The 13,259-nt window shown below is 36.0% G+C and overlaps 1 protein-coding gene across 1 annotated transcript; it reads left to right on the top strand.

Moving 5' to 3' along the window:
• The first annotated feature begins 324 nt into the window (after window positions 1-324).
• Window positions 325-6,428, top strand: Smp_077610 (hypothetical protein). The gene is made up of 8 exons (XM_018798515.1): window positions 325-367; window positions 1,547-1,588; window positions 1,621-1,689; window positions 1,724-1,771; window positions 2,227-2,317; window positions 3,196-3,420; window positions 4,263-4,313; window positions 6,119-6,428. The coding sequence occupies exons 3-8, from the start codon at window positions 1,628-1,630 to the stop codon at window positions 6,308-6,310; spliced, it is 669 nt and encodes a 222-aa protein (XP_018653449.1). The 5' UTR covers window positions 325-367; window positions 1,547-1,588; window positions 1,621-1,627; the 3' UTR covers window positions 6,311-6,428.
• Window positions 6,429-13,259: the final 6,831 nt, after the last annotated feature.

Consider the following 13,259-nt stretch of genomic DNA (forward strand, 5'->3'; position numbering starts at 1 on the left):
CCATCAAAGAAAATAGATATGTGGACATTGTTAGTGTTTTGATGGTGTCTCATCTGACATCAATACTTTGTAGATAATTCATTCAGTCATTCAGCTGATCGGATCAATAAGATCATTTATCATTTACCTTTCAAAGTGCTATTACGCATTCATTTACAATGAACTAACAGGTATATCAGTTTTTTTCATTTCTAACCGAGTCACTTAATCGGTTGTTTTGTACAAAAGTTAAATGAACCAAAGTTCAATGAAAATAATAAACACTTATAAGTTAATAAATGTGATTCAAATCAATTGGTGAATTTCATTATAAATTTGTGTAGTTTTATTTTGAGTGAATGTTTATCGAACAAAGGAATAATTCTGTGTGAGTTTGTTCATTTCTATTGAAGTGTATGAAGTAGGCTTGAGTTGAGATTTGTTGGTCAATCGCATTATAGGGAGCAATAATGATGGTTTCATTCCCTCGTACATGCCAATTACAATGTAGAACTTTCAGCACAAATGATTCCAACTAGTTTTCTTTTTAAACACAAGGATGAATCTCATGTATTGGTACCTCGTTGTACTAAAAGATGGTGAAGGTGAAAGATGTGAGTGAAATGGATGTTAGCATACAGTTTTCGGAATTTTTAATGTCTATCAACAACCATATTCGTAATGATTTCAAAAGATTCATTACACACTCCACACATTGCCTTCAGCACTCTCCTCAATAAGACAAAATCTTATCCGAAGATCACCGGAAATAGTAATGGACGACAGTTATGAATGGTAGATTATATGTCAGAATCAACAAATCTTCAATGTAAATGTCGAACAATGCCGATGGCATGTAGTCTCTTTATGTAGAAAGCCGGATGAATAGTTTTCCTGTGAATCAATGTCACATGAGAAAAAGGAGAGAGAGCAGAGGAAATATTTCACAACAATAAGTTACATTTGACATTGTTTTCATTAGCGCATCTCCAAACACACCAACTTATGCATCACAACATGGTGTTTGAGTGTTATTCGTCTTCTGGGCATAGTAAGCAACTTAACCTATGAAAGAATAGGTGTGAGACCATCAACAACAGAGTATCGTTCACTGAAATAAAAAAACCTCATTCGTTTCAAGAGGATATGATGAGGTGAAAATACTCCATCCTAATGTGCACAACGGGATCATCAGGATACTTACCAAAGTGTTTTCCATTGAAGATTGGAAGGTGATCACTCTTTGATTGTTAGACATTCATTATTTAACTACAAATATATCAGAGAGAAAGAAATGACTTAACGTAAGGAACAACATATTTACATTGAGCATTATTTATTAGGATGAATATATGTTCAATCTTAAGTATCTTCACTGATGTGAGTGAATTAAATCATTGACTTAGAAACGCCGTATGCAGTGAGTAGCTAACGTGAATCTAATGGGATCAAGTTTCATACAATGAAAAAGGGAAGAAATAAGCATACGAATGAATACTGAATGTTTTGTTTTATCTATGAAATCGAATATATCCATAACTTTATTGTGATTTCCTACTTATTTCAGTTGAAGTTGGAATTACTGATTGTAGAAGGTGAATTTTCAAAGGTGAGTTGTCCACAAATTTTCATCACATATAGTTAAACGATGATGACATTTACATTCACCGATGTGTTCACAGAAACCAGTCAGAATCACTCTCATTGCATGTAAGAAATCTAATATTGCGTTTGACAGATTCAGATCTACTAAATTAAGTAGTTCACTTGTTCTCAGTGGTCTCATCCTAACGTAAGTTATATATGTTTAAAATACAGGTATTCACCGATAATCATAAAGAAAATGTTTCGTGTATTATTTCGTATTATGTATCATTCAATGAACTGCTTAATACACTTAGCTAAAAAATTTGATTCATATTTGACAAGAATTTCATGTTTGATGAGAAAGAGAAAATTAGATTATTTCTTTCCCAGTAAAAACTATTATCATTTTGTGTTCCATTACATCATAGCAAATGATCATACTGAAGTGAATGTCATCAGATATTCAAGACCATCACTCATTAGATATTTCACTTATCGATTGTTTTAAAGACTTTCAAAAATGTTGAACTAAGAAGTTAAGCATCTTCTTCAACCATCTCATCCAAACATACATCATGTGGAATATTTGATTCATATTGCTTATGATCTATTATATCCGTGAGTTTAGTGTATTGTACATGTTTTTGTTTTGTATTTCAGATTGATCGGTGTAGTCCTTGGATTATTAATAATATTCATTAGAAAACTACACTCTACATCTATACTGAACATTATCTTCATCGTTATAACCGTCAGTTAAATATAATTTTAAAATTACATTCATGATATTTTCATCCATTTATCGATTGAATTTAGTGTAGATTAGTTCTCTGGATAATAACAAAGTCAACATGTTAGTTTGATAATGGCAATCTAGATAGAAGAATTCTTGAATGTTGACTTGAACAGATGGTTTCCCATGTTGTATGTTAAGATGTCATAATGTGTAGAGATTCAGTTTCTATATTTTCACTGATTTAATAGATTTGTCGATGCATATAATTCAGATCATTGGTCATCAGGTTGAATAACGAGCTATTACTTAACTGATAATTGTTGAAAATAATATAACGTTAAGCAGTATCTGTACATGTTATGGATAATTCCGAACTATGTACAGATGGATACACATAATACATATGAATGGAACGTTCATCCACGTTTGGTGTTTTGACCACTTGTAAAATGTGGAATGAGTTGCAAACACAGAACAACTGAACAAATTAGATTTTAGTCATTTTAGTTTTTACAATCATCTATACACTTTATTTATCTGTGTATTTGTGTTCAATATTACAAAAGTCATCATTTAGTGTTTCAAGTGTCAGTCAGATATTACTGACTGTCGTAGTTGTTCGTTTATCCAACTTAGTATAATCCACACCGTTTAGGTGATAAACCTCACATTACGTGGTCATGTCTACTGGATGAGCGAATCAGCTTTCAAAATGTTTCAAGTTAGTCAGTATGATTCCTTGTAATGTGTTTTCATCCATAGATATTCATTTTTAATCATCCAAATAAATCAAATGCAATACAGTGAAGATTAGTCTCTCATTATTTATTCAGTTGTTGACCTGTTCAATTTCTGAACTATTGGTAAATTGACATATCCTTTTCTCTATTCAGGTAATAATTTTGTTTGTTGGTGTTACGTTACTAATGTCACCTGCACAACGGTATGAAAAAATGATTTCTGCACCTTTGGCTGGCATGTTCTGCGTCTTAGCCATTTTTTTGGGCTTAAATCTACAACTTTCGAAAAGAAAATGGAAAATAATCTTGTTCACGATGTCTTGTGTATTTGCAGTAGCTGGATTCATTCTTTATGTTCTAGGGTTGACACTGCATATGGTAAGTTTGTCTTATCACAGATTTCCACAAACTAGTAGTGAGTAGTTATTATTATTGATTTTCCAATCGTTTACTCGAATAGTAACACTGTTCCAAACAAAATACACCGCTCGTAATTATCAGCAAAATATTTCCAAACAGAAATATTCTACACTGCTTTATAGAATTACATTTTCAATTCATATTTCATTGAGGAATATTCGGAACAGATCTTCCTTTTCTAATACAATGTTCATCTCTCTTGGATATTTATTCACACCATTTCGTGGTCATTGCGAATACAACAGTGTTTTCTACCACGATGCTGTCATCACGTATAAATTGCGAAATGGAACCAGTACCCTTTACACATGAATTGAAACCAGTAAAACTCTGTAATCTGTTGCGGCGTTTACACTGTATATTGTCAATACAAAGCATCATGAAACAATGTTATCACTTGAGAAATTCATTCTCAGTACCATTTATTTGATTGTAAAACAGAATGGTACTCACAGCAAAATCAGAATAGTACACCTTCCATTTTGATGGAGTATTGTTCTCTGAGATGGATGGTATACGTTCAAGCAACGAATTTGCATTCGTGCAATCACTAGCTTCAATGTTTCATCATACAATCATTTCAGAAACTAATTCGTTGTTTAGACAACTGTCAAGCATGAAACAGGATGAGAGCATGATGACAAAATTCAGAATAACATACCGACTGAACTCCTACATGAAGTGGTACATATCAGTTTAAAATCAGCAATGTTAGTTATCAGAGTCATACTGTGGCCTCACTGATAATTATATAGATACATGATGAATTGAAGTGGATTGTTTTCTTTCCTTTGTTTCAGCATGTTTTACAAGGTTCAGCCTGGATTTGTTGTTGCTGCATAATGTTTATTGTAAGTTTTGAGTAAATAATCAAATCTTAATTCTAATAACTCTTCGTCGAATGTTATGCACACAAAGATATCGTTCTGTTGAAATAAGGACTATGGAGTATCAGTATTTTCTATCCACAACATTTACAAGAATTCATCATAAAATATTTTGAAGAAGACACTGAGATATATGAAGATGACTGGTTGAAAGTGAGACCTTGAGTGGTGAAGTATTTTTCGCTCAATTTGTTCCTTTAGTTCAATGACTCGATTAACACGAACTTCTGTCATTTTGTTAGAGTTTTGTTCTCTGAGCTGCCTTGTTTAGTCGTGCAGCTTTAATAGTCCTTCTGAATGACATCACCAGCAAAAACGTCGGGTAGAAGTGGAGTGTTTGAATCTCTCTATATGTGATTCACAGCTAGTCCTGTGCACCTCAATGTTGATTGGTTCTTGTTGACCTTAAATCTATCATTGTTTATTTCTTTGTTTTGGTTATATATATATATATATATATGTTCATGAAGATTACCTATGTGACATCAAGTTCACAATGGAACAAGAATCGAAAGACAAACTATTACTCTTGAATATAATAATCACCAGAACCGACACAGGTAAACTGGAGACTCAAGTGTTCAGGAAGATGACCCACACTGATCAAATTCTCAACTACGAAAGCAACAACCCAAGAGCTCACAAAATCAACTGCATACAAACCTTTTCCAAGAGGGTGAGGACGCATTGCAACTCAATTACAACATGGAAAAATGAAGAAACATACCTGAAAAACATTCCCCAAAAGAACGACTATCCAATCAATTTCATCAAAAAATACCAGTCGCACCTATCATCAGAAACGAAGTAGAGTATGGAAATCAGCAAAAGGATCATCTTACCATTCATAAAAGGTATATCGGAAACGACTACGAGACTGCTGAAAACCTTCGGAATATATGTTGCTCACAAATCAGCAAAAGCATCTATTCAAACTTATGCAAACCAAAGGATGAAATGGCAAAAGAGGGCTAAAACAAACATCATCTACAAAAGAAATTGTACAAACTGCGACAAACACCACGTCCAAAAAACCGGATGCACTCTTCATGTTCTCCTGCATGAACACCAATTCGCAGTCGAACGCCATGACATGTCTTCACTCATATCAATATACGTGGATAACTACGGACACACATTCGACTGACAAAATGTGAAGATTTCGGACAGAGGCAATTCCAAAAACATCAGAAATTTTTTAGAAGCTTGGCACGCAGGTCAATCAGCAATAAACAAGCACATTGAAATCAATCCAATTTATCAAGCAATCAGGAAAATTATGCAGAAACATAGGAACAAAAATAAAATGAACGGGATATATAACCAAAACAAAGAAATGAACAATGATAGATTTAAGGTCAACAAGAACCAATCAACATTGAGGTGCACAGGACTAGCTGTGAATCACATATAGAGAGATTCAAACACTCCACTTCTACCCGACGTTTTTGCTGGTGATGCCGTTCAGAAGGACTATTAAAGCTGCACGACTAAACAAGGCAGCTCAAAGAACAAAGGTCCATCAAAATCGCTCACCTGAGCTACAAATCTTCTCCACCATCTCAAGATGTTCTGTTATACAAATGATTATCTGTCAATATTCGATAGATAAAATCACAAGGTACTTACTGTTCATTTGTTATTTATGACAATTGCGAAATTTCCAAGTCGATGAACCCACATCTGTAAATGCTTATTATTTCACTGATACATATGTTGATATGGATGCATTTACATTGAAGTAACCATCTATGTTTTGAAAATTACAGGTGAGTCTGTTCACAGCATACTATCTGAATGTGCACGACAAACAAGGAGACTGCTCTATATCATACTTATTTTTCGTATGGATTTATGAATGTATTGCATTTGTCATCATATTACAATTTATTTTAAATTCATTCATCGATTGTCATTCGAACGGTAGTAATCCCAACATGACAATGATTGAGCAGGATTAATGGATGAATTTCCATTGAGTATCTATATCAGTTTACAAATATTCACAGATATTCATTTGGAGTATTCTGAAGATTTTTGTTAACTGCATTGTTATTGATAATAAATGTTCTGTTAAATAGATGTTCGCCTGTTCCATTCAATTTCTGCATTAAACTTATTCGTTTAAAATACGAACAGACATTGAAACACATTTCGATTATACTTGAAACGAGAACAAACCAAATTGACTGGAATGATTTGTTCAACAATCGTATTTTCCAACTACACACGTGTCGTCACATTGACAAATAATTTGTTCTTCAGTGAATGGTTTTGTTAGTCTGACACTATTTTAGGCGGATGGTTTCCATTGACCCTCTAGACAACATTAACTGCGATAATTCCATCGATAGATCAACAAAGAAAGTTTTCCCCCTTAGAGGTAGTATAAAAGGACTTTGAACTTCAACATTCGTAGTGTGCCGTTGACCCTAACTTTAGATTGTCTCCCCCTTTTACCTCACCTGTTCACATGACGCTTTTATATGATAAATTGTACCTATTTCAGTAAGTTCAGTGACGGCTAAGTGACCTGATTGCTACCTTTCTGAAAACCTGCTATTGATTCATGTATTTGTTCTTTCTAACATGTCGACAAACTCGGTCTACTTCCCTTGATATAAACTAATACCGATCGTGAAGTTTGATAGTGATTGATGTGCATACAGACAAAGACGAAGTGTGAATTGTTTGTTCGTTGTATTGCTTCTTGCAATGGTACAATTTATCTTAGTAAATTGACTCTATCTCTATTTTGTTCGTCATAAACTTATTCAAACTGAATAGATCGATTAAAAGAGTTTGTTAGTTTACATACTGAGCCAGTGTAAAATCATTTTCTAGGATAAGCAGTCGTCAGTTAGTCTCCGCATTCCATTTCGTGTAAGTCACTGAGTTCGATATCAGTTGTTGATGGTATTTGGGAAAATCTATCCTGTTCAAATACATTCATTTGATTTCGTTACTCATTTTTCCAAGTGGTGGGTGTGATGGTAATTCTGAAATTCTATTCCTATGTAGGATATTGTGAATAAAGTAACCCTTCATGTTTGACTGAGATTATTCGCCTTTACAATAAATATATTTATCGACGCGGTTAACATCGAAGTTCCATGATGAACTGGAATTCGTAAATACAGAACTAAGATTCATGAAAAGGGTTTAAAAGGATTTGAATTGATACATATAAAGAAAATCCTACTGAATAAATATTAAACAAAGCACTCGCATTCCAACAATTACTCGAGATGCAAACGAACTGTGTTTAAAGTGAAAATGTTCCAAGATTCCCTCAAAACATTATTCTTTGATGCGATCGAGAGCAGAATTCAAAAAATTAACAAGGATAGTTAAACTCCGCCTAAAGCTCTTCTAGAGTTTCTGGCGGGTTGACGATGAGGTTGGCTTCACAAACTCAGGGAATTGCTCTAATGCTGTCCAGAGAAGCATGAAATGCACTTGTAGGATGGGAATCTCATGGATCCAGGATAACCAAAGCATCATTCAAAACAAAGAAAGAGGGGATCACAATGAATGTTATCCAATGTTATGCACCCACCAATGGTAGCAACGACGACGATAAAGATCAGTTTTATGAAAATCTGCAATCAATTATAGTCAGGTACTCACGAAAGGACCTCACCATCCTGATTGGAGATCTGAATGGTAAAGTCGTAGTGGATAACACATGGTATGAAGATATAATGGAACGACATGGGGTAGGAGAATAAATGAAAACAGGGAGAGAGTTGTGAATCTATGTGCATTCAACAAATCGGCTATATGCGGCACAATATTCCTACACAAACGCATACACATAGCTACATGAGTCTCGCCGGAAAACACCACGGAGAACCAGATAGATCATATTAGTATCAACAAAAAATTTCGAAGGACAATAGAAGATGCGAGCACCAGGAGATGAGCTGACCTAGCTTCAGATCGCCACCTGGTTGTGATCAAGATGAGACTGAAGCTACAGAAGTACTGGACAACTGGACAAATAGCACTACGAAGGTTCAATACAGTCTTCCCTCAAGATACTGACATGTTCAACGAATTCCAACAACAGGTTCCAAGCTTTACAGCATCTACTGAAAGAGCAAGAAACTACATTGGAAGACAACTGGAAAGGGGTCAAAGAAGCACTAATGTAAACGTGTCAGGAGGTTTTGGGTCCTAAGAAGCATCACCATAAGGAATGGAACTCTATGGGAACCCTGGACAAGATTCAAGAAAGGAAGAACAAGAAAATAGCAATTAACAACAGTCGAACATGAGCAGAGAAATTCAAAGCAAAAGCAGAGTTCGCGGGAGCAAACGGGCACTAAACCCGACAATCCAGAAATACATGCAAGAACTATCAACGACGGCGGGAACAGCTGCAAGGGACGGAAATATTATACAACTAAATGATACAAAGAAGAAACTAGCAGGCAGATACAGTAAAGGACAAACACGGAAAGTTAATCACGGGGATTCGAGAACAAAGAAAAAGATCGGCAGAATAATTCGCGAAACTGTTGAATAGACAGGCCACATATAATCCTGCGGACATTGAATCAGCACGCAGACCTTCCCATTGACGTCACTCCACCAACGATCAAAGTCAAGATGGCCATCAAACAAATCACGAGCGGGAAAGCGGCAGGACCTGATAATTTACCAGTTGAAGCATTGAAGTCAGAAATCGAAGTTACTGCAAACAGGCTTCATCTTCTATTCATGAAGATTTGGGAAGAGGAAAAAATTCCGACGGAGTGTAAAGAAGGATAACTCGTCGAAATACCGATGGAAGGGGATTCCAACAAATTTAAAAATTACAGACGCACCAGTTTGTTGTCAGCATCAGGAAGATTTTTCAACAGAATGTTGCTGAACCGTATGAAAGACGCAGTGGATGCCTGACTTCGAGATCAACATGCTGGATTCCGTAGGGATCGGTCGTTCACAGACCAAATTTCCACACCACGTATCATGATCGAACAATCAGTTGAGTGGAACTTGTCACATAACGTCAAGGTCATTGACTAAGAGAAGGCGTTTGACAGTGCGGACAGGAGAATATTATGGAAATTTCTTCAACACTATGGAGTTCTTGAGAATATCGTCAACATTATTTGAAACTCATATGACGGACTACAGTGCAAAGTGGTACATGGAGGACAGTTGACAGATGTAATCCCAGTAAGTACCGATGTCAGACAAAGCTGTCTACTGTCCTCCTTCTTCTTTCTTCTGGTGATTGACTGGATAATGGAAATCTCGACATCTGAGGAGAAGTACGCAATACAATAGACATCTTAAAATCAATAAGATGATTTGGACATTGCAGATGATCGAGCTATCCTATACACACCAAGAAATAGAGACGAAGACAACCAATGTAGCAGCAGCCTCTGCATTAGTGGCCATAAACATTCACAAACGAGAAATTAAGATCCTCAAATACAATACGAAGAACATTCACGTACCTGGGAAGCATCATTGATAAATATTGAGGATCGGATGCAGATGTAAAGGCGAGGATTGACAAGCAAGGGCAGCGGTTCTACAGCTTAAGAAAATATGGAACTCAAAATAACTGTCAGCTAATTTCACAGTTAGAATCTTCAAAACGAAGTCAGGTCTACTGTATGGAGCTGAAATGTGAAGAACTACAACCATCATCAAGAGCGTACAAGTATTTATAAACAGTTGTATAAGCAAAATACTCAACATTCACTGGTCGGATACTATGAGCAACAGTTTTATGGGAGAGGACAAACCATCTATCGGAAAGAGGAAATTATGGAAAAACGTTGGAAGTGTATAGGACATACATTGAAGAAATCACCAAACTGCATCACGAGGTGATCCAGACCTTTTCAACAGACAAATAATTCCTTATGATCTTCGAGAAGCAGTACGTAGGACATTGGACTATCTGTGTGAGCAAGGTATGGTTGAACCGATGCGGTCTTCAGTATGGAGTGTAAGATCCATCTTGAAGGTTTTGTGTGTGAAAATCCCTCCATGTTTGCACTTGTAGTTTATACCCATTGATTCCTTCGATTGTACATCTTGTTAGTCTATTTGATTCAATTTGAGATGGTAATATTTGTATTTAGTTGTAGTTTTTACGTTCCTTAGGCTTTCACTGGGTTCCCATGTTTCTGCCTAAGCTGCATTTATGTTGACTTAGTTGACACTTAGTCTCAGCTTCAGTCATATTGACGTGCTCCTCCTTTGACTGTGTTGCTTGCATTTACTGGAATTCAGCATTTTCGGTTGTAAATTGAAGCACTCTTCTAGAATCGGAAACACTCGGTGTTATAACGTAACTGAATACTATTCTTCAAACGAATCTGTACGTGATCTATCCAGAAAGGATAGAATAACATCTACTTGTAGCGCATGATTTGGTCACCGATTGAACAATGACTGATTGAATGCCTGTGTGGTAATATTTGTTTAGATAATAATGTACATTTATATTTACAATGAAATCTAGAACCGTCATCTACCGAAACACCTTGTTTTGGTTTCAGCTGGGCAGTAGAGTGTATCTGAACTACCTAGGCAGTTACTCTTCAGTCCGAACCTTAGTTTGGATTCTACATGGGGCACTCATATTCCCCCTTCTCGAAGTCTGGTGATAAAACTCCTAGTATACGTGGCGATCATAGAATGACAGTGAACTTCCGTTTTTCGGAATACGCATGTGCGACGGTGAGTTCTGAATATGTGTCCTATCGACCTCATGATTCCAAAGTATCCTCGAAAGATGACTTGAAATATGTTTTTCTTCTTCTGTTTCGGAGATATTAGGATTTAAACCAAGTATAAGACACGTCTCTGAAACAGACAGTACTGGACTACTGGGCTGATCATGTATGACTACTACTGATTCGCCCAAGTTACTGTTCCTCACGGATTCATTGAGGCTTTCGCCGGCATATTCATTCATTCTGGAATCAATTTCTTGCTCTGTGCGTAATTTAGAAATTAATGCGTCAACTTCCGTCGCACCCCCAAAGCATGGGTGATTCAGCAGCTTTGAGTGTAATTTGTCAATAAATTCCATCTGACACTTTTTGAAACGCTGCTCTTGTCGCTGGAATAGCACTTGCAAATGATCGGAATTGGAAGCCATTTTTACTGTGTAACTAATGACCAATGTTGTTCAAATACAGCAACGACAATTCTGGGTGATGATTTCACGAAATAATTACGTGATTTTATATCAGTCACAGGTTGACTTTGGTTTGATTTTTCTACCCCGTCGCCAGTTGTTATATCAGTTGGTTCGTCTATTAGAGAAGAGTGAATGTATTGATCGGCCAATAATACACAAAGCCGTATGAAGAGCCTTTAGCACTTATCAGTCCTGCTTTCTGCTTAGCCCAGCCAGTTAATTTAAGTTAGCAGCCTCTGCAATACGAATCATTAATTCTCAAACATACTGGGTTTATGTAGCAAACAAACAGACCACATCGTACCATAAAATAAAGAATAAAATTTGTAACAGATTTGTCCAAATGTAGCTGTGAATAGGTGGAACAGTAATAATAATAATATATTCTGAAAAGGATATTTACAGAATTCACACCAGTTTACAGGCATGATCAGATTGATATAAAAATCAACATTTAATGTAGAGAGAAAACATGAAATATAAGAAAGTTTTATGTTTGCTGGTTCAGTAATTGTTAGGTAGTTTATTTATGACATGTATCACGGCAAGCCAATTCAACACCAGAGAACTTGTCATTTTTTCTAAAGTGGATAGCGTGATGATTAGTCAACGTTATTCTGTAAGGTTATTTCCAGTGCCAGAGTGAGTTATTGACAATTATCTACAACTAGACAAAGTAAGATAAAAGCAAAGAGCACGGAACAACAAAACAATGATAGCAAGTAAGAGGTTAAACACTTAAAGTTCCGATAATCTCACTTGTGGAGTAAGATACACTTACAGGCGCTAGAGCATTTAATGCATTTTCAGAGGAGCAATATGCATGAATGGAGCGAACAAATAATGGGAGAGAGTTTAACATACAGATAGTTTGTGTTAGATTATTCCAGAGCCTAGAAAACTTACAGGTAAAGTAATTTATATAGAGAGAAGATCTGGAATATGTTTGTTTCGCTAAAGACAAGGAGTTACGAATGTCGTAATGTGAGGCTTTAGCATATTGAATCGCCTGGCTGGATGTGAAGGAGAGTTTGTTATGTATTTTGAAAAAGAAGATAAGGTTAAGTTTGAGTCTCCTCTTCCATAAAGGGTCAAGCCTTAGTTTACTACACCTCGAATTATATGTCAAGACACTATCAGTTCCAAGATTATGAAGTGTAAATCGTCTCTGTACTGATTCCAGTCCTAATTTATCCTTTATGCGCGTGCTACTAAGGAGAAACGCGCAGTATTCGAGGAGTGGTCGAACGCAGATTTTGTACATTACAATACGAGATTCGCTGTTATGAAGGTTTCGAGTTATGTAAACTATAAGGCGTTGAGACTTGGAAGTTTGTTTCATTATCTGTTCAGTAAACGACAAGTTGTCGGAGTACCTAAGTCCTAGATCTACTACTGAGTGTAAATTAGATAACATTTCACCATTTATGGTAAGATCGAGGTTGAGTGATGTATCACCGAAGCATAACCATCCACATTTAGCTGTATTAAGCTCCAGTTGCCATTTCGAGCACCACTGTGCTACCTTGTTAAACTCCGTGCTGATACAATTTTGAATATTGCTCAGCTCATGTGGAGAAAATGAGTACACCACCTTAAAATCGTCTGCATACAAAAGGGACTTACCCACACTGAAACACTCACAAATATCATTAATAATAATAATAATAATTTATTCTCAAATAACAGATTGTTACATGAGGCATGCCGGTTTACAGGCAAGATCAAATTGT

The sequence above is a fragment of the Schistosoma mansoni genome, chromosome 6, assembly GCF_000237925.1.
Source record: "Schistosoma mansoni strain Puerto Rico chromosome 6, complete genome".
Lineage (NCBI taxonomy): Eukaryota > Metazoa > Platyhelminthes > Trematoda > Strigeidida > Schistosomatidae > Schistosoma > Schistosoma mansoni.

Coding starts and splice junctions, on each gene's coding strand:
- Smp_077610 (XM_018798515.1), top strand. CDS start 1,628: ATGATGACATTTACATTCACCGATGTGTTCACAGAAACCAGTCAGAAT. Junction 1,690..1,723: donor CAGAATCACTCTCATTGCAT/GTAAGAAATCTA, acceptor TGACAGATTCAG/ATCTACTAAATTAAGTAGTT. Junction 3,421..4,262: donor TAGGGTTGACACTGCATATG/GTAAGTTTGTCT, acceptor CCTTTGTTTCAG/CATGTTTTACAAGGTTCAGC.